Here is a 24,667-nt window from a genome sequence, read left to right on the forward strand (position 1 = left end):
GGCCGTGGCAAGTGGCTCGTGAAACATGAGGGTTGATGTCTCCCTGGGCAGAGAAGCACCATGGGGCCAGGTCTTCATTCAGCATAGACAAAAACTCTCTTTTCTTTGCGGTAACAGTTGCTGAGGGTATTGAGAACCTTCTCTTTCAGCTCCTTCCGTGTGGAGCACAACCCTGTGGGCTCCCTCTGAGGATGCCAGGTCGATCAAGTCTCACTAGGGGTATACAGGGGGAAAAATTAAGTTAGGGACTATGACAAGATTTAGCTGTGAAGCAAGAGTGAGCTGCTACACAGCTACTACACAAATGCCTACAATGACAGGTCTCAGTGGTCTGAGTTTTCCTGGAATGAGTTTTGAACACAAGCATCTAACAGCAGAAGTTAGACACAAAAACCTCCCATTAGTTCCATCAATCAATTCTCGAGCAAACAATGTGGCCAACAATGTGACCCCCAGATCCTTCCCTGGAGGTCAGTGTGAGCCTGCTCAGCATCATGGAAAACAGCTGGAGAAACAGCCACTCAAAGGCATGGATCCTTTTTTAACCTCTCTGCTACCATTTTCTTTTAAAAACAGAATTTCCATCACACATGAAATTCTGTCACTTCCATGTTTGTGTTCATACTGAGTCAGAAGGAATACATGATGTTTTGAGATTTTGGAGATAAAGAGTATCTCCAACCTCAGTAAATTTCACTTTAATAAGGAATATTTCTTTCTTCCTAATATTAAATGAGTAACATCAAATGCAATGACTGAATACACCAAATTGTGTTTAGACACAATGGAAAGAAATTGGTTGAGTACCCTGGGAGAAATAATTGCAGCCTGTCAGCATGATCTGCTGAGAATGTTCCTACAGAAAGCTTCAATTTGAAAGAACCTTAGTGTTCAAAGGAGATGCCACCAGAAAAGGCATTACACCTGCATCCCTGCATATGGCTCTCCAAATCTGAGGCTGTGTCTTTGCATTATCTCACTACTACTCTTTCATTATTGCACTACTAAAATGCAAAAGGAAGCTACATTGTGAGCAATTGAAGCCCAGGAAAAGTTTCTAAATGCATTATTCTCTACTAGCAAGGGAATAGGTAAGAAAACACCAGAAGGTTTGTGACTGAGGGTTTTTCTTTTTTAAGGGGAAAGTCATATTTAAACCTAGTGATATTTTTGTTTAGTCCTACACTTATTTGGCAAGAATCCTGTACCAGCATCCTATTAATGAAAAATCATGTTCCCACATCTATGAAATGTTTTGCACATGCTTACTCTAGAGGTGGATAATTTCCAAAATCCTGTGCATTCAGAGTGAATGAAAAACTCAGGCCAGCACAGATTGCCAAGAAACCTGGGCTTAGCCTGGGATGGGTGTTTGTCAGACTCTGTTACCACGAGCTTGGTAACACAGCTCCATGAACTTGGGGACCAATCTGATAACAAATTGTACAAGAGCATAAGGAAGAGATATCATTCCTACATGATTTTAAAATATATTGCCCTTCTCTTTGTATGTGCAAGAACCACATGTCAGTGACAGCTCCAAACATAGAAATTAACCTCAGTTGCTGTAAAACACGCAGGTCTGGTAAAAACATGAGTGATCAGTGTTCATACCTTTTGCTTCAGCTGTAAAACTGTCTGCTTTATTTGATGGAATTCCTTACAAGAGGCACAGCACGTCCCCGGTTTTGCCACATTTTCAGATTTCTCAGGAAGCCCAACTGAAAGAAAGCAGTTTCCATTATAAATGTAAAGATCCAAAGGAAAGAAATTCATAAAGCGATAGCAAAAGCAACTTGAAGATTGTTATATTTCCCCAGACTGTGAAAAGAGAAGGGAATCCTACCATTATTAAATCCTTGACTGTGAATTTCTATGTAAGGCGGAGAAACTTTGCAGGGACAGCTCTGAGCACATTTTTAAAGCAGCTGTTTCCAGTTAACTGTCCCCAGAGAATTCATTTGTTTAATACCTGGAAAAGTTCACACCCCTTCTTTTATCTTTTTGTTTAGGGTAGACTAACCCCGTAGATCTGAACTGACTTATAGTCCCCTGAAGGGCAAATTTTCATATGCTATAAATTACAGTAAAATCCCTAAGAATATGCTTATTTCGCTCATTTTGCACAAACTGCTCTTTATCATCATGGGTTATTCTCCATGTGATGGAATTAGCCTGGGCAGAGATGGGGATTGAGATTAATGACAGGGATTTAAATCCACACAAGAGGAAGGGTCACATCTGTTGATACTACGCATGAATAGGATCTTTTCAAGAATCCATTAAATTATTCAAACTGTGAGAGATATTGCAAATGTTATTTTTGTCCTTTTCCCAGTACCATACACAGTCAAGCAGTTCTGCATTGCAAGCAAACAAGGATTGTTGTAACAGATGTCTGCTTAAAGACAAATCTGGTTTCCAAACCACAGGGTGACACATACTGGTAAACTCTAGGTGAATTTTTTTTCACTTCAACATTGTTGAGAAATATCAAGTCTATTGAGGCTTTGCACATGATATGTAGCCTTGTATGATGTTACCTGGGAGGGCTGCTGGGCGTGTTTGAACACTGAGCTTTCAGAGCATGTCCCACAATGGAAAAGCTCTGCAGGTGCTCTTGTTAAAGCCAGGGAATCTCCAAAGTCTTCCAAAAGGATCAACTGCATCATGCTGAGTTACTGTGTTACGCTTGTCTCTTGGATTAAATGCCCTTCATCTTTTCAGAAATGTGTATTGATTTTGAAACATCTGCATCTTTTGAAATGAACCTTGAAGCTTCTAATACAAAAAATATTACGTGTTACTTGATTTTAAAAATTTGCAAGGTCCAGTGTGGAAGACTGCAACCATCTGATGGTTGTCTACAGACCACCTATGCACATATTTGGGAAGGTATGTTTATTCCATTGCCTATAAAGGCATATTGATTTTAGAAGTCAAAAGTTAATCTAGCTTATCTGCTAATCAGTTAGGAGACAGATGTAAGGGCAAGATGCTGGAATAACCAGGAGCCTTAGGAGAGCTATTAGTACTGATTGGAAAATTGGGGCACAAAGGCCTGGATTTTTTCCTCAGTCATGAACTGCCTGTTCCCATGGCTGCACTCCAACAGCCTTCCTATATTACACATATTATTTACCATTTTTATGGCAGCAAGCACACTGCTGTTTGAGCTTCCCAGCCCTTTCCCCAGCACAGGTTTTGTACCTGATCAGCTTTCTGTGCAGTGCTCAGATGGCTCCAATGTTTAAGACCAGGTGGTATTACTTGATGTTTTCCAGTGGACTCTATGCAGCACAGAATAGAATTTCACCAAACTTCAGCTATGCTGGATCCAAAACTATTTAGCCACAAGACCTCCCAGAGAAGATCCAGCATTTTTGTGAAGGTACTGGAATACACAGTATATGCTGCTTTGCTCCTTCTCTCCTATATTCCTAATGCAAATAACTTTTAACCTTTAATTTCCTCCAAACCCTCTTTGCCCATAAACCTTTCTCTTGTAGCTGAAATAATCTTCACCATGCAGAGCTTTTTTTCTTTAAGAGGGAATTGATGTGGTGTAATGAAGACACCACTTTACATTTCGGTAAAATAAATTTGCTCTTGACCACAAGTCAGTTATTGCAGAGTTCTTCTTCCATCTCCAATTTTTCATCTTCCTTTAGAAAACCACAGTGTCTTGACATGCCCATTTCTGGACCTGTGTAGGAGTTACAGAGGGATGTATATGGAGCCTTAAAAAAAAAACCAAAAAAACCCAACTTTTTTTTCTTTCTTTATCAAAGACCAATAAAGTCTGGATTTTTTACTGTTCCAAAGAAAGATTTCTTTTTATAGCTATCTCACCAAATGAGTTCTATCATTGTGTTAGGAAATGTTGCTGAAAGCAACACACAGTCATGTGGAGAAACTGCCAGAGCCTCTGCTGTTGGAACCTAATGCAATCCCACCAGAATCTGTGGAATTATATGCAGATTAAGAAGCGGTGAATTTGGCCTTGTGTTTCATTTTAGAACCCAGTTTGTCTTCCTGAAGGATGTGACACAGAGGGCTGACAAGCATAGATAAAACAATCCATGGAGACGAGTGCTGGGGGGATCAGCTAATGTTTGGGAAATACCATACCAGTGAGATTTCTGCAAAGCTGGCTGGATTGACTTGTTGGAGGAAGAAGTCCAAGATCCTTGTATGAGCCAGCATGAGCTGCATCTCAGGAGAGAGGTGGAATCCCCCTAACTCATACCAGACAGAAGTGATGATTTGCCCAGGGAAGGAGTCATCCATCAAACATTTGCTCTACCCCCATCCAACCCTGTATCAGGACCAAACTACAAGAAAAGTCAGAACAAAGTGTGGATAAAGCCAGAATTCACCTAGGATGGGCCAGCAGAGGCAAAAGGCCATTAGATGGAGCCACCCACACATGGTGCAGAAAGCGAGGTCACCTACCAGGCTCAGCTGGGCCACCACTGAGCAAGGCACTTATATAACTTGTTCCCATTGCACAGATTTACATAAGGAAACTGAAATTAATTTGAAGAAGGCCTAAAGCAGCCCCATTTCATAGAGGCTCTCAGAACACAAAGTCTATCTTACACAGGATGGGAGCCCTTTAATCTTGGTGAGATGCTGGTGAGCCCTGTGGCACCTATTGCTGAGGGATCTGCTTGGGGAGTGCTTTGTGTATGGGCATGGAGGCCGTGCCTTGCTGATGCTGGGAGAGGAGGAGGAGATGCTGGCAGGGGAGAGCTCTGCGGGAGCTCTTCTGCGGGCAGTCTTCGCATGGGGGCTCTTGAGCTGATCATCTGTGTTGGATTATCTGGGCTCAGCCTGCTGAGATGGCTTCATCTGCCTGCTTCTGCGTGGGTAGCTGCATTGTCTCCACCAAATGTGAATGTGGCTGCAAGAAAAAAATGCTCCCTCTTCTTGCGTCCACGAACCAACCCAAAGCTCGGTGTCAGGACACTCACAGAGCCGAAAAAATGGTGACCACATCACAGCCACTTACAGAGCCAAAAAAGTGTCAGAATCGCATCCTTTGGTACAATGAGAACACGGCTGTATCTCCCGGAAAACAGGCATCCTCGTTAGAAAAGGAGAGAGGTATAGTGGTTTTGCCTCTCCCACTAAATTTTAAGATAAAACGTGGATGTTCCGGCAGTGATGAAGAGCGAACGACGCGTTCATTGGGCAGGCGCTCCGGCAGGGCGCGGTGCAGGGCTGGGTCGGCCGCGGGGTGGAGATAAAGGCAGGCGCTGTTGGGCGCTGCAGCCGCTCCTCGCACGGCCAAACCCCATCCTGGGAACGGGCACGGACACGGCTCCTCGTGTCGTGTCCACCCGGGGTCCCAAAATTCCCAACATCTGTGTGAAGTGCAGCGAGCTAACTGACCAGAAAGCATCCTTCTTTACTTCGCACAGCTGGCTGGGGAGATATCTGGAGAGATGGTGGGTGTTTCATCCGAGATTATCTGCTGGAATTGGCACTTTTATGTGCTGGGGTACATTCAGTGTAAAAATGGTGGTTTTCAAACAGTAGAATAATTTTTATAGCCTTGAATATTTTGAATGGTTGGTTATCCTGAATGCTTTGGACATTACTCTATAAAGAAATTTGAACTACCCAGAGGAATATTTTAAAAACCCCTCCTATTTGTAGGGGGATTGTCTAGGTTATTTATCACATACATGCACACACACACTCTGATAAGGAAAAAAAATTTAAAACAATAAGGAAGAATTACAGCTAATGGAGTGGCCCCAGATACACATTTTCAGATGAAAATGAAAATTATAAATTGCTCTGGCCATCCAGTGGGATTTGGATCACACTGTGAGACCACATTCAGGCATTAATTGATGAACCTGTGGTAACTCACCATTCATCAAAAGTTGTCGGGTTTTTTTTTCAGACCACTGTTCTCTTCCTCCCTTCTTTTTAAATTTTCATATCAGTATTTATTCTGTAGTATTCTAAATGCTGTAGTATTCTAAATTCTATTAACTAGGATGAGGTCAAACCTTTAAAATAATTTGTGCACAGCACATGTGTACACTCTGAACCAACAGTGAGATGCAAGAACAAGCCCTTACATTTGCTCATTTCCTATTACATTCCATTAAAAAAAAACGAAGAAGAAAGAAAAAAATAAGACACACAACTTGACATAATTACAGGTCAGCAGCATTTGGTCTTGGTCAATGTAATTTAGAAATTGATTTAAGCGAGGCTTAGAAAATGTGTTGGATCCCCAAGCACACATTTTTGAGCCTCTAAGGGCCAAGGGGCACTAGCCATCCAACCCAGGGCCTTTTGCTAATCTCAGATGTGGGTGTGTCAATACAAATTAAAATTACTGAAATTATTTAATTTACAGGTGAAATCAGTGAAAATTTTTATGGCTCTTCATCTGTTAAGATTTTTTCCTGGGTCTCCTTAGCTCAGGACCACAAAAAGTTATAATCCAGGCAAGTATTGGAGCAAACTATGGCTTTTAGCAACTGGATCCAGCAGGAATGACCTCACTGAAGCTGTAATGGTAAATTTCATTGTTCAGCCATTCTGCCTCCTTAGGAAAAGATGCCTTCCACATCCCCCAGTGTACTTGTGCATTGGAGGAGAGAGTTTGGCAGGGCTGCTCCACAGGTGCTCAGGTGCCCAGAGAGCTGCCTGGATACCCCAGGAGCATCAGCTACATCCCAGCTTTGGACCCCCGGCTCCAAGTGTAGCATTGGGAACAGTTCCTCTTCGTGACAGACCAACCCTTTAGGCATCCAGGACATTTAGTCTGCACTAGCACCTGCCTTTATCTCCCTTGGTGCATGTCCTGCCATCCTCCTCCCGGACGTAGCCTTCGTGACACTCGCACCTGTAGCTGCCCACGGTGTTGACACAGATCTGAGAGCATAGAGTCCCGTTGCTCGTGGCACACTCGTCGATATCTGGAGAGAAGCAGAGATTAAAAATGCCCTGTAGCTGGAGGTTTCAGACCTCCAACACAATAAAAGACTTTCTTTAGAGGTAAAGAGAGATTTTGTGGTCAAACAAACAAGTAGTTGGAACACCACAATTACAATTGAAGCTGAAGTCTTTGGTCTGGAGCTCTGGGCAAGCTGCACCATTAGAATTATTAACACACCTGGCATTTTATCAGTGAACATTGTTTGAAAGTCTTCTTGCATTGAAAAGCTCTCAAGCAAAGCTCAATCCTGCAAACCTTGGCTCCCTGGCATGGCAAACCACGCAGGGAGGGCAGGACTAGCCACAGCAGGACCACATGTAAATGATCCTGAATTATATACTGGCCGAGTCAAACCCCAAGGATTAGTTTTAGTAATTAGGCCTAGTGATAATGCTTCAATATTCAGTATATATGGCTCACAACCAGCAGGAGGAATTAAAGGAAAAATTACATAAGCCCAACACTTCCAAGTGTTTGGGTGTGTAAGTCTTGTAGCAGGTAATACCTCCTAATAATTTCAGGGAGATCTACATCTCTCAATTCTTAACATAGTTAACTCCCGCATTTCTTCTGTGAAAATAATGAGAATAAGAAAGATTTCAGATTCAAACTGACTTCTAAAAGTCTGAAGGGAGCAGGATAAACCATTAACCAGGGAGGAGCTCAACATGCTCATCTACCCACCCAGGCAGTAAGGCTTCTCTCTGTTCCTGTGCCTCTCCCGATCATAGCGGTATCCAGGATAGCAAGTGCATAAGACTCTCCCAAAATTATCTGTGCACTGCTGTTCGCAGGGAGCTTCAGCACAGACATCATAGTCTAAAGGAGAGGAAAACATGGTTAGGAAAAATATCAAAGTCAGTAGATGGATGTAACTTAGATTGCAAACAATTCACCTCTCTGCTAATTAATATAAAGTTCAGTTACATTGTTTTTAAGGACTCAAGGAACGTAGATATAAAACATTCATGAGACATAAGCAAAGGAATATATTAAAATTGTAATTGCTATTCACAGCTTTACAGTAGTTAGACTATTTCTTAAAGCTGCTAAGCAAGAGTCACTTTTGCATTTGGCAGATTTTAGGAGTTCTTTTCAAAGAAATATTGAGTTACCTAAAACATTCTTTTAGCTTTCTTCAAGAGATTAAGCCTGATAGCAACATTTTTATGCAGAATACTGTGAAAAACCACGAGGTTAACTGCCAAAGACAGGCAGAAAGTATATCACAAGGAAAAGTTAATTACATCACATGCTAATTGTTTGAAGCCAGATATAACCCTTCTGGCAAACAGTGCATTGTTACAAACTCATCTCTCTTAACAGCTGCAGTGTGCAGATCACGGTATGTCATTGAAATCCCAAAAGACTGAAGTCCCTATTTGAAACCCAAAGGAGGGAAAATCTGTTTCTAATTTCACTGCTGTGTAGCAGCAGAACTGAAGCCTCAGGGATGGGCACCAGAGCACAGTGGGGTTTGACCCCCATCCCTGTCCTGTCAGGGGCTGCATGTGGCCCTTGGCTGGTGCTGGTGGCAGGGCTGGGCTGAAGGACACCTCCCAGCTATGGGTGTGAGGGTTTTGCAGCACCATGGGGAATATCTGCCAGGAGACACCAGGACCTCGAGTGGCATCTGCTCTCAAAACCAGCTCGGGCACAGCCTGCCCAAGGTGAGGATTTACACCAAAGCAAGCGTCAGTTTCTGTCACCATTCCAGAGAACATCACCCTGCAGAGAGCATCCGGGTGGCTGTGACAATCCAGTGAGTGGGCACTGGGGGCCACTGCAAAAATATCTCCTCTATGCCCCAGACCAAACCTGTCCAAACAAAATCTAAGTGGTTCAAGCAAGTTTCCATCAAAGCATGCACTGTGTTTCCATATACATAATTAAAACTCATTATTGACTCACCCTAATGACTAGCAGATACCTCTGGGTATGGTAATTGTTCCAAACAATTAAAATGAGCTAAGAGATGGTAAAACAAATGAAAACACATTTTCTGTACAAAGTATATAGAGTACATGCCTAGCACTGGGGTTAAAAGTGACAGCATGCCAAAATACGGAAAAGCGCAAATTGAGACTTAACAAGATGCTGTATCTCACACCAGAACCCCTTAGAAAAAAATGTACTGTTCTAATAGACATACTCCTGTAATAGTGCCAAGCATTCTGTTTGTCATCTCCTAAATAACAGACATCCTTTCTTTCCCTCTTTCTTCCCAAACTGAAGTTTGCCCACAGTGCTGTGGTGGTGAATGGCAATGCTAGGACCCCCTGCAGTAAATAGTGTCCAATAGTGCAGAGTCATGAAAGAAAATCATAACTCTTGCTTTCACACTGCTCAGTCTAGGGGTAGTTTGGACTCTTTAGGTGATCCTGGGCTGTAAATTCCTATTATATTTGGCACTACTAAATAGTCCCAGCTTTAAAGGATTGCTGGTATTTTTCCTAGGCATGGTTGCAATTTTTGTTTTCCACTGAAACAAAATCAGAGTGAGAACAGGATGGTATGTCCAGCATGGGGGTGAACGAGCTGCTCCTTACCCAGTGTACCCACTCATGTGTGGGACTTGGCCTGTGCCACGTTCAGCTATTCAGAGCAGAGGCAAAACAAGCTCTGGCCTCCCTGTGCTTCCATGAATAGTTGTGCCCCAACAAAATCAGGAAAAGCAATGCTGGAAGGGGCCATCTCCCATCACAAGCAGGAGTAGCTATGCATAAACATTTCCTAGTTTTCCTTTTCCCTAAGGGATGGATGTGGCTTGCCTAGTAGTCTGGTCCCAAGATGAAATATCCTTGCAGACAGAAAGCTTTTTACTCATATCTAATCCAAACTCCCCTTGCAGACACTTAGGCCCATTATTTTTGTCCTCTTTTCCTCAGCCATAAAGAACAATTTACCTTCCCTCTTGCAGCAAGTTTTCACATACCTAAAAACTCTTATCATGTCTCCCCTCAGTCTCCTTCTTTCTAGACTAAACAATGCCAGTTCTTTTTATCCATCTGTCGCCAAATTTGATGTAACCAGTCTTTGAACATGTTCACCTCAGCACAGCTCCATCATGTCCATTGCCTCATTTACCTTCACACAAAGCTGCAGAAGGGTCCAGGAAGGACAAATATCCCTGCTGGTGGTCCCACACAGTCAACCCAAATCACACAATGGTTGTAGGCAGAACCCAGGTCCGGAGCTGCATCCCCAGGGCTTTGGTCCCAGGTAACATGACTTCCCTAGAAACAGTTCTCTCAACTGAGATCAAATAGGCAAAAGCTGCTGCACCACCTGTGCATGCTCTGCAGAGCTGGAGATGAAATTTCCCTCTTGTGTTCAAACTCCTCGTTTGCCAGCCTAAGCAATGTGGTTTAGGGATGAATCAAAACCATACAATAAGGATCAGGCTGTTCCAGACTGTAGGAAAATGCAAAAGCCAAAGCATAATAACAAATGTCTCTGTATAAGTTTCAATGAACTCAGAAATGACAATATGGCACGGAAAGTTTACCAAGGAAATTTTTGAAACAACATTACTAAGGAAAGACCAGACTTGACTATAGTTGGCTTGTAATAGAGTATTTTACTCTGAATTCTTCCACAGCCAGCTCAGGAAACAAACCAGCAATAGGAAGGGTGGCCTCCAAAATAAACTACTCCATACTGCATCTGTCCCTTCTTCACTCTGACACCATGGGACAGGACCCAAGACTGGACATGGCTGGAGCAGTGAGTCTCCAAAGCAAAGAAAAAGGAGATCACACAGGAGAAAAAGGTGAGGAGCTGTTCTTTTTATCCACTTTGCTGAACAGGTGGAGCAGGAAGAGATGCTATGGAGAGAATCAGACACACAGAAGTAACTCCATTCAGTGTTTCCTGAGTATCCCTGGTCCTGCAGCTGGAAGTCACAGTGGCAAGGTGAGTACAAAACAGACGAAATGCAGAAACTGGAGGCAGAGACTCATACTGTACTACACTGATTTCTGTTACTTTTCAAGGGCAGATGAAAAATAACAGGACGAAAACCAATAAGGGACGTGGACGAAGACACAAGCCTTTGGGAAAGAGTCTGTTTAAGGAACAGCTGTCCCAGAAGGAGATTGGTGTGTTCCCCAGGCAGCTATAAAAGGGTGGAAAAGGGAGGATCTATACCTCTGTCAATCCTCCTCCCTGCAGCCACTGCTAAATCATAGAGAAGACAGGGCTGGAACTACTTCTCACAGTTTCAATGTGCCAGTACTGGATTAAAAGGTGCAGATGTGCTCTAATAAACTCACATCTGCAATGCATTTATGTGTCTGTTTGGAGATATGGATTTCATGCAGCTACTCTGTCAAGATTATGCCAAAACAATGTGTGAAGAGCCAAGTGATGTCTTGTAACAGAGTAAGTGAAACGAATACTTCAGTGAATCATTTTTCTTGCCCCTACACCAAGGGCCTGAGATTGTCTTGGATGTTATAGCAACTGCTGTGGCCTCTGAAGTTTCAGGCAAAATACAGATAAAGCTGAAAAGGGGGAATGGAGAAACAAAGGGAGAGAAGCAGAGAATTGAATTAGGGGCAGAAACTCTCAGGTTACTGAAATGCAGTTAAAAGACAGGATTGGGCAAAGTCAGTGGGCACATAATAAAAGCTGCTTTCATAATCACCTAACATCTCAAGAGATGAGAATTAAAAGCCGAAGTAATAAATTGCCATGGCTCTCATTTTATTTTTGCTCCTATTAATTCTCTTGCTGTATCCATTATATTCAGTGAGTAGCCAGTACATAAAATTCTTAAATCCATAGAAAAGCTGGAGGCCAGAATGTAGAGTCCTGGCTTCTTTCCACCCTGAAAGGATTCAGGAATTCTGCCTCCAACACACACAACTGCCTCTTCCAAGTGTCTGTCTCACACTGGAGCTGTCACCCATGTCACACACACTGAGACAAAACTCACAGCAAAATCATGGGATGAGGAACTATGTGTGAGCACCAATTCCACCCAAATCCTACCCAGCTCCTCCAGGCACAGGGTCATCCTGAGCTGTTTCCCTCTTTTTTTCTCTCTGTCTCCACCCCCATCAGTCCACCAATTGTTTTAGTGTTTCTAGCCAGCAGCAAAGAAGACACAAATTAAAAACAACAACAGCAACAAACCCATAACAAACCCACAAGGATTAGAGTTTGAGTTAGAATCCCTTTTGGTTGGACACTGCAACTCAAAACCAGCTGATTCTCCAGTACGTAGATTTGTCACTTTTTTTCCAAAACATCACAGTCACAAACTAGGAAAATTCTCAGACCAAATCAAGGCTTTCCATATATCATCAAATAGAAGAATATGTTGCCACAGATCAACTTTTTAGCATGTAAAAAAAAAGTTTTTTGGCATGTCATCTCTGGGCCATTTGCTCCTGCCTGGTAGTTCCTGCAGTCCGACAAATTCAGAGCCAGTTTCATGCAAATCAGATCCATTTTTACTACTGCATACTGAACTATCCTGATTAAATCTGCATCTTCCTTGGCCCCTGGTGACAAGGAAGTCACACCCATGGGAAATTGCAGGCAAGACTAACTCACCTACTCACCATCTCCTTGTGCACTGACAAGCCAAGTCAGCTGTACCAGATCCCAGGGAAAAAAGGGGAAAGGCATCATCCATGAGAGGGGCACAGAGTGCTCCCAGCTACGCAGCCAAGGGCAGAACATGTTCCTCTGTCTGCAGAGCAGCAGGTCATGGCACAAGATCTGTGCAGCCATGTGTACTTAGGGGAGGATCAAGGCTTGGAATGCTAAGCAGCACTCTTGGAAGTTGTTGATCTTTTTATTTTCCCAACAATTTCTGGGAAACAGCTCCTCCCCACACTGATACATGAGATATGGTGAAGCCTGTACTTCTGTCAGGTTGCTGTTCCAAACAGACAATGTGGAGAAGATGGCAGATGGGGAAAGACAAAAGCATGGGGACATGACGTGTAAGAACAGTGAAATCACATACCTTCAGGGATGCACTGTCCAAGAACAAACTTATAACCCTTACAGCATTTTTTCCTGAAAAACAATAAAATAAATAAATGAATAAATAAATGTATTCTCTATAGATTCATGCTGCCTTTAGAAACAGCCATCAGTGAATTGTGGATGTGACGAACCAAACAAGACGAGGATCTTGGGCAGCTGGAGTTCAGCATAACAGAACACAGGTTTTTTCGTGCATTGTGGAAATGCATGAAAACAGGGAAACCATCCATTCTGTCTTTTCCTTTGAATCAATAACTAATGCAGAAGAATGCTAAAGCCATGTCAGTCACTGACACTACACCTCCCTGGACAACATGTAACCATCACAAATCATCATTATGTTGAATTTAAATTAGCTATCAGTTGCAACCGATGGCTTAAAACAAACAATGCATTTCTCCAAGCAATGTAAAAACAAACTTTGGCTCCCTATTTTACCCTCTTCCTTAAGATTAGCTGAAATATAAATTATGCCTAATGAGAGTTGAACATCTGAAGAGGAAGCCTTGCTTTGTTATGCAAACAGTGGTGCCTCATTAGACTTCTCTCCAAACACTGCTGTGAAGTTTTATCTGCAAGACAAACAAATGCAGGAGGAACGAGTTCAAAGGTGCATTGGGGAGGCTGTTCACAAGCTGCAAGCCCTGCTGATGGCTTTCCAAGTGCACATTGATCTCCTTCCCTCTGCAGAAGGAAAGAGGTTTCCTTGTAGCTGCTCTTCAGAGGAAGATACAGCCCAGCTTGAGAGGGCTGGGAGGTGAGCAAGGAGAGGAGGACATCCCTGCCATGAGATGCTGACCTGTGGGGTTGTGCCAGCCAGAGCTAACCAGCCACAGGGAGCAGCAACTGCCATAATTTGTACCCTTCTCCATGGAATTCCCACCTTATTTTCAGGTTTAGGACCAATGAGACCTGTGCCAGCAGATGATGTGATAACCTGCTCCTGGGTAAGGAGTCACCTGCTGGGAACCTTGCAGGAGCTGCGTCTCTGCTCTCAGTTTGTCTGGTCATGGCTTTTGGCTGGATTCATTGGCTTTCTTGTGGCTAAAGTGAGGCTTTATTTGCCTAGCTGGATTCTCCCAAAAACCAAACTAATTGCCCTGATCAAACCCTTCTCCCACAGCCATACATTGAGAACCCATCACATGCTAAGTTTCAGCCATTAAATGCTGCCCTGGCACGCTGATATTGCACAGCCTTGTGCTTTAGCTTTCACTTAAAACAACCAGAAAATCATGTTCCCATGGCTGATATCCAAGTGTTTGCTGAAATCCCCCCCTTCAGCAGCTTCTTGCTGCAATGGGCTCCACAGTGGGATGAGATGGTTTTCAGCGTCTTTCTCAAATTTTTGTTGGAATTTTCCCAAGCCTTACAGATAAGGGGATTTTGAAATATTCTCTAAATGTGTGAAGATTTTTCTGCATTGTGGAAGTTTTAAATTATACTTAAAGAAGTGTTTAGAAGAGGGATGCCATGAATTCAGACCACATTCCACATGATAATCTCTTCCCAGTTGAAAGTTACAGATCTCTGCATTAGTGCAGCCTCTACTCAGCAGCACCCTTATCAGCATGATTTCGCCAGGGAAACTGCTACTTTAGGGTTAATGCAAAGGAAATACAATACAATACCTTTTTCTCTGAACATTACATTGCAACCCTGGGATTCCTGCATGCTTTAGCTTTCTACATTCTTAAAGAGAAATCTGTCAAAATGATGGACAAATGAGCATTAGCAAAGGCATTTTAATAGCAACACTCATTTTCAGACATCCAGGCTGACATGTCTAATCAACGTTGCACAGCAGCAATCTCGTTGTACATAATGAGAGGTAAGAAGGGGTTCCTACTGATAATTTTAGCTACAGGATAACTTTCAGCAAGGTGGTTGCCATGCAGCTGTGCATGTGGCCATGCATAAAACACAAACACATGGCTGTGGGTTTGAAGCTCCACCACTAAAACCTGGAGCCCTGGGGAAATTAGGTTGATTTGTTAACCTGAAATCTGGTTTACAAAAGATGAAGCTTCTGGCAGACTTTTATCTGTTGCAGCTTTAAATGGGGTATTTCAGAAATTAAAAATGCAGTAACTTTTGATTCTCATGCAATCTTTTCTCAGGAATAAGAACAACCCCAAAATGATAGACGGTTTGGGGCACCATAATTTTTTAATGCAACATTCAGCTTTTGTGGTTGTAAGAAAATCCGTAATGATAGGGACACCCCCAAAACCAAGTCACGCCTTATTTTTTCTGGCGGGTACCTGCTGAAGAAGGGAGACATTGTGCTCCAACCCTTTGCTCTAGAGTTTGAGATGCTTCTAGAAGACTAAATGTCAGAAAATGGGATTTAGGGTCAAACTTTTGATACCAATAAATATACCTGTGACTAGGCAGATCTGTGGCAGATCTGTCTTTTTTTTTCAGGATTTGTGGCCTATTACCTTGCAAACTAAGAGAGGAGCTGAGTTTCCCGGGAGCTTCCCTGTGTCCCCTCACCCATAGCCCCCTCCCAGAGTGCCCAGAACACAGGGGTGCACCAGCACAGCACCCCTGCCCCATTCTGCAAAGCAGTAGCTGCTTGATAGCATCGCCACAGACAGGCAGGACGAGAGGCAAGATGGGAGGAATGCGGCTTAATTAAGCCACTGCTTTATTAAGTTAGCTTATCTGGCAGCTATCAGCAGTAAGTCATCCAGCAAGGACCATGTTTTTTTCCCATAATTGCTTCCACCTGGCGCAGAGCTGCCGTCACCCCAGCCCACCTCCTGCTCTGCACGGGACACCGCAGCGATGCCGGAGACACCGAGCAGGGCAGGCTGAACCCAGGAAATAAATACTCTGTGTGAGAGGGGAGGGAGTCACTCAGGGTCCTACAGCTGCTGAAAATCTTCAGAAATGCAAACAATAACAGGATAAACATTTTAAATTATAATTAACCTGCATCTGTTTGCAGTAACATGGCAGTGAGTTGGGTTATAACAACAGCTGCTCCGTGCATTTATTGAGGTTTTGGAGAGGCAGCTCTAAATCTCTGTCATGACTCATGCTGAAAAAAAATACATGGTCATCATTTAGTGATAGAAAAAAGGGAACACAAAGGGGAAATGCAAAGAGAAGATGAAAAATACATGTTTTATACTGGTTTCAGACTAAACATAATATGTTAAGGAAGCTCTTGCTAAAGATGTCAAAAGTAGAAAGAGAAGAGTCTGCTCTAGGAAATATTATCCTCCTAGGAGCAAAGCAGACACAGAAATCTCTATGCTGAGCCTGAAAGTGAGTTCTTAGGATAAAATATTGCCCTTGCTTTATCCCTAAAATGCTGCCTAGCAGTCAGTGAGCAGGCTGACTCCTCCCTGACAGAGGTAGTTCAAGAAGAGGAACTTTACCTCCCAGTTACTGGGGCTAGGAGAGCACTCACAGACAGTTTCTAGAGCTCAGCTGAGGCCCAAGGTCAGGCCACTGGAAGATGCAGCAACCCCATAGGTGGCCAGGCAGGTAAAATCCCTACTCTCCAAAACACTCTTTCTGATCTATTAATATCAGATCAGCTGCAATTTAGGGGGCAAAAGAGATGCTTAGGATTTCAAACAGGTTTAAATAGATCAGCACTGTTCTTTCAAGTTGGTGCATGTAGGAAGCAATCATAATACACTCAAGAAATGTCTTTAATAAAAAAACAATTTCTTATTGGGAGAGGAGAGGACTTTTTTCAATACCAGACTTCTTCAGCCTAAATCATAACTTGAACTTAGAAGAACTTGTGCTGTGTTCTGAAGACCTGCCAGTTACACCTGGCATGGTGTTTTTAATTGCACAAAGGGTTTTTGTTAGGTCCCTCTCCTTTTTGTTCCTGCCCAGTGTTTCTTTTTTTGATCACCCTGGCTTTGAGAAATAAGTGGTGCAGCAAAAATGCAAATATAAAATACAGAAATGAATGCACAAAAATTAATTAGACATCTATAAATGCAAGCCAGTGAGGTACACTAAAAACAAGCCTACAAAAACCCAACCAAGCAGCAAACTCACTTTTCTTCTATATGAAATCCAAATGAGCAACAGGTTTGTCTGCCAAAGCACGCACAGACAAAGCCCATCTGCAGCACAAGTGCAGCAGCTCAGTAGCTGTGCACAGTTTCGCCGTAATTCACATGGAGAGAAGATTTATGTCAACATGGTGTAAAACTGAAGCAATACACTTTATTTTTGTTTGCCTTTCTGTGGGACACATACCGAAATCTTGAGTAAGAGGGGATGGCCTCCCTGCAGACACTTGCTCAGCATACACTTTGCCACGATTTCCAGACTTAGTCCTTTTTCACAGTTTTGTAAAGAGATAATTTATGTTCACACTGGGTGTAATGCAAGATCCAAGGCCAGCCCAAGCCCTTCATGTCATCATCCCAGCTGAGGGGGAATAACCCAAACACAGTGAAATCTTCCAATACTGCAGCACCTATGACTGCTGCGGGTACCTGTGTGCTTCTTTATTTCTCTTAACTGACTGATCAGAGCAGGGTTTGCCTGAACAACCCTGGGGAACTCAGGCCTCTGAGAACAAGCCACTGCAATTTACTAGCTGATTTCTGTAGAAGTAAAATTTTCAGTGGTAAAAGCATTGCCTGAAACCAACTCTTGTTTTTTGTTAGCTATTAAAGTCAAATAATTTTGCCCACATATAATGGTTTTCTTTCTCTTAGCAGCGGGAAAAAAAAAAAAAAAAACAACGCCCTGCTATCTGCTCTTTTGCTCAACTCTGGCTATTAAGACAGATACCAGAAATGAAATCACATTCCAGTCATTGCTAATGGGAAAGTTTTGATAAGATTCACAGTTCCTGGACTTCTCTTGTGTGAATGCAAGCCAGGGACCAGATCCTCCCCTGGAAAAAGCCACATACCTCTCTTGACTCTAAGGAACTGTGCCAGTGCTTACCCTGGGAGACCCTGACTGATGCTCTTGAAAGCTTTCAGACACGCTCCTTGGCTGCTCCTTACTGTTAACTGACCCCTTCCCTCCTCCAAGTGCTGTTTCATGTCATCTTTTTATGGCCAAAGGGATTTTTATGGTGGCAGAGCATAAACTGTAGTTCCTTCTTCTCAGAAGAGAACTTCCAAATGAATATGATGGTTTACAGCCCCTGCTGAGCACAAAATTTATGAATGCTTGAAGCTCATTCCTCTATAAAAGAGAAAAGAAATACTTTGAGGTGTGGGAGAAGCCCTCTACCCTGCATGGGTGTCAGTGGGGCTAGGAGGCACTGACCTGCATGAAACTGAAAGATGCACAAAAACAAAGCATCACAGGTGTCACAAATTTAGCCACCAATAAAAAAGCGTATTAGTTTTGTAGGAAAACCTGGGCCTCTGTTCTCCACGGGAAGAGTGCAGGACACCTCTCCCAATGGGGTTTGTGGTTTTACTTAAGTAAATGAGATGTGGTGAGGTATTCAGTAGTGGTTTCTAACAACATCAATGCAGGGAGACCATTCTCCCAACACATCCCCCTGCATCAGCAGATCAGCACTCCCAGAAGACCATCTTTTTTGGACTTTCTTAGGGCTTCAGGATGCAGAGAAAGCAGTTGATGTGAAAATCCGGCAGGCAGCCACAACAGAAAAACATTTCTCATGATCTTCTGTTCATTGCAGAAAGAACTGGCAACTAAACCTCAGCTTTCTATCTCTCTTTTGGGCAGAAGAAAAAGACTTTTGGTAGCGTTTCCCGTGATTATCCCTTTCAATGTGTAACTTAAAGATGCTCTTGTTGTGAAACATAAAGATGCTGTTGGGATTTCCACATGAGCCACAGAGACCACGGTTCCACACTTTTGGGGAAGCAATGACTCTGTGCAACAGGGCCAGAACCAACATTTTCCCTGGTCGGTTCCTGGCCCAACCAGAGCCACGGGGCTGCAAACACATTGACCAAGCACAGGCTGATCAGCATCTTTTTCTGCAGAGCAGACCAGCTGGCAGCACTGGTAACCATCAGGGCCTGTGTCTCACTTAGCATACCAGTGTCCAAAAATGACTGAATAAAAGTCTGCTTGCAAATGTCTCCTTAGCAAAGAAGGAAACTCCCAGCAGGAAAACGTTACACAACTTTGAAAAGGTAATGACCTCAGCCACCACTGGAAAAGCCATTTGTTGGATATTTTACATGTAATGCATGTAAGCATCATCCTCGAAATCACATATGAGATCCCTTCAAGTGCTAGACTGTACTTTCTTCCGCTCTTTCCTGGATTTTTATTTCATAGTTGTTTTTTCATAACACAAGGGAATGCTCATGTGCTTTATCACTAGACAACATGTCAAAAATAGCAAAATTATTAAATAAAAGGCTTTTGACTGTTTTCATCTGCTTAGACTCAGCTGTCAGCTTTGTCTTGCTCTCTTTTCTAACAAATTTCTTTTATTTTCTGGCATTGCACCAAGAAAACGATTTTGTTTAGTTTTGCAGGTGAAGTTGGTATGGATTCTGCAGAATCCAAGTCGATGTTTGACAGGTATGAAATCTGAGGGGAAGAAAAAAAGGAATTTTATACAATGATAGCACTGTTTGCATTTAATAAAAAGTCTAATGAACTGGCAAAGTATAATGCATCCTCATAAATATATAGTCATGTCTATGAACAAGTAGCCTACTTAATATCAATTTAAATGATCCAAGATTAGGCTTGAGTTTTAAAATAACTTGCTGCTTTGAGACCTAAAGCACGAGAATCGAGCAAAATCCCTTTTTCCACCATCTCTGACTTCCAATTAGAGGACTATGAGCCAAATTCCCTTCCAAGTCTGTAAGTAGTATGTTTTGCTGATGGCACACATTCAATTATTTATCTAACCCAAGGTGAGCCAGAGTACAGGACTAATCACAGCACATCTGTCCTGTCTCTTGGATTTTTTAAACTTCCATGACTCTTCATTTCGTAGCTCCAATTTCCTACCAAGTGTCCATGTGAGATAGAGAGCAATAAATTCCATTTCATGAGGGAAGGCAGAGCCAGAGCAGAGCTGCGAGGAGCTGCACTCATGGGCTGGCTGCTGTGCTGGTGCTCGGTTGCTGGAGTCAAACAGCCACTAATTGCTGGCAAGCTCTCAGACTTACTGAGTCCAGCCCAATGCAGCCCTGTTTATATAGCATCTCTCATCAACAAGATCACAAAAATGCTGCATAAGCAATGTCTAATAAACTCCTTTAGGTAAACAGCAAAAGGAAAGCTCCTTTTACGCACGCATGCACAGAAAAACACATCACACAAACGGTGCCAGGAAGTCAGATCTCTAAAGCTGGATCTCCAAACAGGACATAAATCCCAATTAACCTTCAGAGACAAGCCAGTCACTCTGTCTACATTTACTTACTGGAGTGCTGATATTAAAGGGCCTGATCCTGGTTCTGCTGCAATCCCTGGCAGCCTTGACAGGAACACGTGTCAGATTGGGAACAGGATCTGACCAAGGCTCAGGATGGTGGATGAGGACATGCTCAGCTCTGAGGATGTGCTACAATTGGACTTCTTGGAAGAATAGTTTCAGAAAATCACTCAGACATAAACTTGATCAAGTCTTGCTGACAGTTGTCTTTGAAACAGTTGAAAGGTGCATCTTGGTTTTGATGGATTTGGGATGTGATATCTACCACTGCTCCTGTACTCTCCCCCAGGGAAAAAAATCCATCTGCACCTTAAACCATCCATCTGCACCTTAAACCATCCATCTGCACCCTAGACACAGACCTGGACACTTAATCCAGATATTTAATAGGTCTTTTAATTTGCTTTTTGAATGGTTTTTTAAATTCCACTCCAGGAAAAAGTAAGTAAATAAGTCCAGCCAGGCTAACACTTCCAACTTAAATAGCCTAGAAATGGGGACAGCCAAACACAAAGCCTTCAGCTTTTAAGAAGTCAAATAGCATGGAAAAACACTTGAAGAAAGATACATCTTTGAGCACCTTTGAGCTGTGATTAGTCCTGTACTCTCCACACTGACTCTCCATGATGTCCAGACGATATTGTGGTTTCCAGCACTTGGCTGGAAAACTGACAGGAGGAGGATGATGTCTGCATTTGGATACTCTGCCTCTCTGTGGAAACCTCATGGTGAAAGGACAAGGGGTATGCAGGGCGCAGAGGTTTATGTGGATTGCTCCTGATTTCTGGGACAATGTGAAAATCTCAGTGGTCACTCCCCACGCCATCTATAGATAAGGGGTATGTGATGGCTCCTCTCTTCAGAGAGCACTTTGTGCAAAAGGCACAAAGCAATCTAATGTCTTTATAATAATCCAATGTCTTTAAAATAATCCAATCACTATACATTGTGAATCACATAAGGATGCTTAACAACTCCTCATGCCTAAGGATTCTTACCCTTCCATAACTGGCTTAGAGTCACTGGGGCATGACCCTGCTTCAGCACAGCTGAGGGGATTTTCAAGGCAAGGTTTCAGCCAAGCAACAGAAACAAAACCCCTATAATTTTAGAAAAATAGATTCACAGCATAATTTGAGTGGCAAGGGACCTTTGGAAAGATTGTGATCCAAGTGCACCTGACAGCAGAGAACTGCTCAGAGACTTGCCCAGATGAATGCTGAATGTCTTTGGGGATGGAGACTGAGATTGCATCACTTCTCTAGGACCCTCTTCTGAGTGTTTAACCACTTCACTGCCCATTTTCTCCTTTCTATCTCCTTAAAATGTCCCTGCTCCAACCAGTAGTTCTTGTCTTGTGTTGCTTTGCAGTGCACTTCTGATGAAAGTGTGGCTTCATCTTCTCAATACCCCCAACATATCTTCCCTGTAACTCCCCATCAGTTAGTGGGAGACACCAATTAAATTCACCCCAACTCCCTCCTCTCCAGACTGAGCAAACACGGATCCCTTGGGCTCCCCTTGAATACAATGTGCTCCAGCCCCTCAGCATCTTGTCTCCAGCTTGATGAGTGAATGAAATTTCACACAATCAAGTCAAAAATAACACTTGCAGGTATTCTTTAACAATACAAAAAAATTGGATACAAACAAAAAACTTTAAAAAAAAAAGGAGGAGAAAAGGGGTAATCTGTTAAATTCCAATTAAATTGGAGCTTTGGTTCACAATCACTATTTTCTCTCCCCACTTCATCTCCAAATGGAAGTTTGAAAGAAGAAAAGCTGATAAAAAAGGTAGTAAAACTTGAATGAAATAAAACAACACTATTTTTTTCATTAAAGTATTGTAAACAGAAGAGCTGGCCAGTTATCATCACTATCTAAGCAACAAGAACTTGAAATTGTTTTTTTAATGTAATTTCAACATCAATAGCAGCAATGGAATTAAGTTCTTAGTGTAAGCCCTTGGAAATATCTATAAAGATAATATTTCAAGTGTTCACTGATCCAGATGTTTCTCTCTTTTTCCCCTCTGTTTTATTGTTCCCAGAGAAGACCTTATAAATGATGAAACTGCTTATTAAGTATACAGATTTAATGAATTGGACAAGGGAAGAAATAATTCTTAACATAACATGTTCACAAGTCAGACCCATGTTTATTGTCAACAGAGATGATAGCAAAATACTCTCTTTGCAGAGAGTAGTCTCTTTTAGGATAGAATCTGGCTCCATGAACCACTTCCAGCATACTGAAAAGATTAATTTCTAAGACAACGCAGTATGAAAGTTTGTTGAATTATGCAGTGATGCTGTACCATGGCCCCAGTGCCAAGGCTTATTTTTGGAGCCACACATCTGCAGGTTATTTGTTGCAGGATGGGGTGGATGGAGTGAATCCTTAAACAATTTCCTAAGTAGAGAAGCATTACTGGAACGAGCAGTTGTTTACATGGTGTCACTGGAAGGCCTGGTATCTGGGATGTGCGCTGGTGTCGGAGCTGCCTGGATAGCTGAGACTTCTCCACTTATGCTGCAGTCAGCAGACAGTGGGAAGTTCACAGAGCAGCTTTTGGATGTGGCACTCAGCTCCTCTGTTCAAAGTGGCATGAGCAGGAATGCCATCCAGCCATGGGCTGCCGTGATTTTGGCATGGAGTGAGGTGGCCCCTCAAAGCCAGTGCATCCCACTCTTTAATTTATAAACAAAAGAGTGACTAAGACAGTTCTAAACATAAAAAGCAAAGCTATTTTCAGAAACTTCCCCACATTTCCCCACCACACTGTGTCCTACACAGGGCTCAGCTTTCAACCCAGCCTGACCCAATTGCCTGTTGGCCATGTACTAATTGCAGGAGCGATCACACCATGCCCTAACTGATCAAACCACAGTCCCACTCCCTGGTTTTACTGCCTAATTTAATGGGACTGGCATTGGCATTCTTCTTTCTCATCCTGCTGCTGGAATATGGTTTCAGCTCTGAATAACCTGCTGAGGTTGAACACAGGACTTCAATGAGATGCTGAAATGCTATTGGGAAAACTCACCTCCATTTCACTCTGTACACTTGATATTTGCAGCCATGTTCCAGTTGAAAGACTCTTCTCACCCCTAGCCCCCTCTAATCCACTGCCTCAAAAATAGGGATGAGGTCTGCTACCAGGTATGGCACCCAGGCAGCCTGAGGCTGCAGGATGAAGAAGAATTTTGCTTTGGACAGTTATGAAACACTGAGAGCAAAGTAGAAGTGGGCCAAAGGAAATTGGATCTATTGTGGGCCAAAACCTTGCTGCTGGGACAGACTCCTTCTAAAGGCAAAACCTTTTGGGATGCACAAGAGAACTAAGAGGAAAGGTCACAAACCCACACCTGGACCCTCCCATCCTCAGATGGGCAGTGAAGATGTGGTCCTGAACTAGTGAGGGTGACTTGTGACAGATGCATGGAGAGCCTCTAGCATGATGAATTCTGAGAGGAAGCCTGATGGCTTGCAGCACTGTGTGATTGCCCTTGTACTGATTACACCTCCCATTAAAATGGGGTCATGCTTTCAGATACTGATGCCTGCAGGCATTCACCAAATTTGTATTACTTCACCCTCTCCTAAAAGCAATGCACTCTGGGATGACTCTGCTGGAGCTGGTGCAGCAGTTCCAGTTCCAGGCAGCAATTCAAAGCTGCAAGTGCTGGAGGGACTCTGGCATTTGGAGCATCAAAAAGGGCTCAACATTTGGGCTCAAAAGTGAAAAAAACTGACACCAGAGTGAGAACAGAGTCAGGGTTATTGACCAATTTACCCAGGAAGACTGAGTAGGCCCCTCAGTTTGTCCCATTTCACCAGGTTTCCCCTCCCTGCAGCTCATCCTGGACAACTGCCCTGCACACCAGCCCAGTTGTGACATTCAGTGGTTTAGTCTGTGACTGCAAGGTCTTTTCAACTCACTTGCAAACATTTGTTTTCTTCTAGTGATGGGACTTTGCTTTGTCTGCCTTATTTCCGTGACCCACGGTGAGGGCAAACATCCTGCTGGGTGTCAGTTTTAAGACGTGCTTGCTGCTGGCCATATTCTTGTTTGCCTGTGGGAACCCATCTCTCCCCATTACTCTGCCATCAGCTTTTGGTATTTCTCTCACAATGTCACTTTTTTGATGACTGATTTTGGTGGTCTGGGTCAGGGCGGCTGTTTCTTGATAATGCTCAATGCCACATTTCTGGTTCTTCCTTTACCATTAGTATATTTAAGATATTACAGCATAAATACCTTGCTACTGTAATGCCTGTTCATACCTAGGAAACATATGGAAAGATGGTCC

General features: G+C 43.0%; 1 protein-coding gene across 1 annotated transcript in view; it reads right to left on the bottom strand.

Annotated features, from left to right (window-relative positions):
* The window catches only part of CCBE1 (collagen and calcium binding EGF domains 1), a 95,633-nt gene that overhangs the window by 11,998 nt on the left and 58,968 nt on the right, over nt 1-24,667 (bottom strand). The window contains exons 3-6 of the mRNA XM_014268282.3: nt 12,948-13,000; nt 7,652-7,786; nt 6,810-6,947; nt 1,615-1,721 (exon numbers count right to left, since the gene is read on the bottom strand). Coding sequence (XP_014123757.2) covers nt 1,615-1,721; nt 6,810-6,947; nt 7,652-7,786; nt 12,948-13,000 — 433 coding nt within the window. The remainder of the gene's footprint in view (nt 1-1,614; nt 1,722-6,809; nt 6,948-7,651; nt 7,787-12,947; nt 13,001-24,667) is intronic.

The sequence above is a fragment of the Zonotrichia albicollis genome, chromosome Z (genome assembly GCF_047830755.1).
Source record: "Zonotrichia albicollis isolate bZonAlb1 chromosome Z, bZonAlb1.hap1, whole genome shotgun sequence".
In the NCBI taxonomy this organism is placed as follows: Eukaryota; Metazoa; Chordata; class Aves; order Passeriformes; family Passerellidae; genus Zonotrichia; species Zonotrichia albicollis.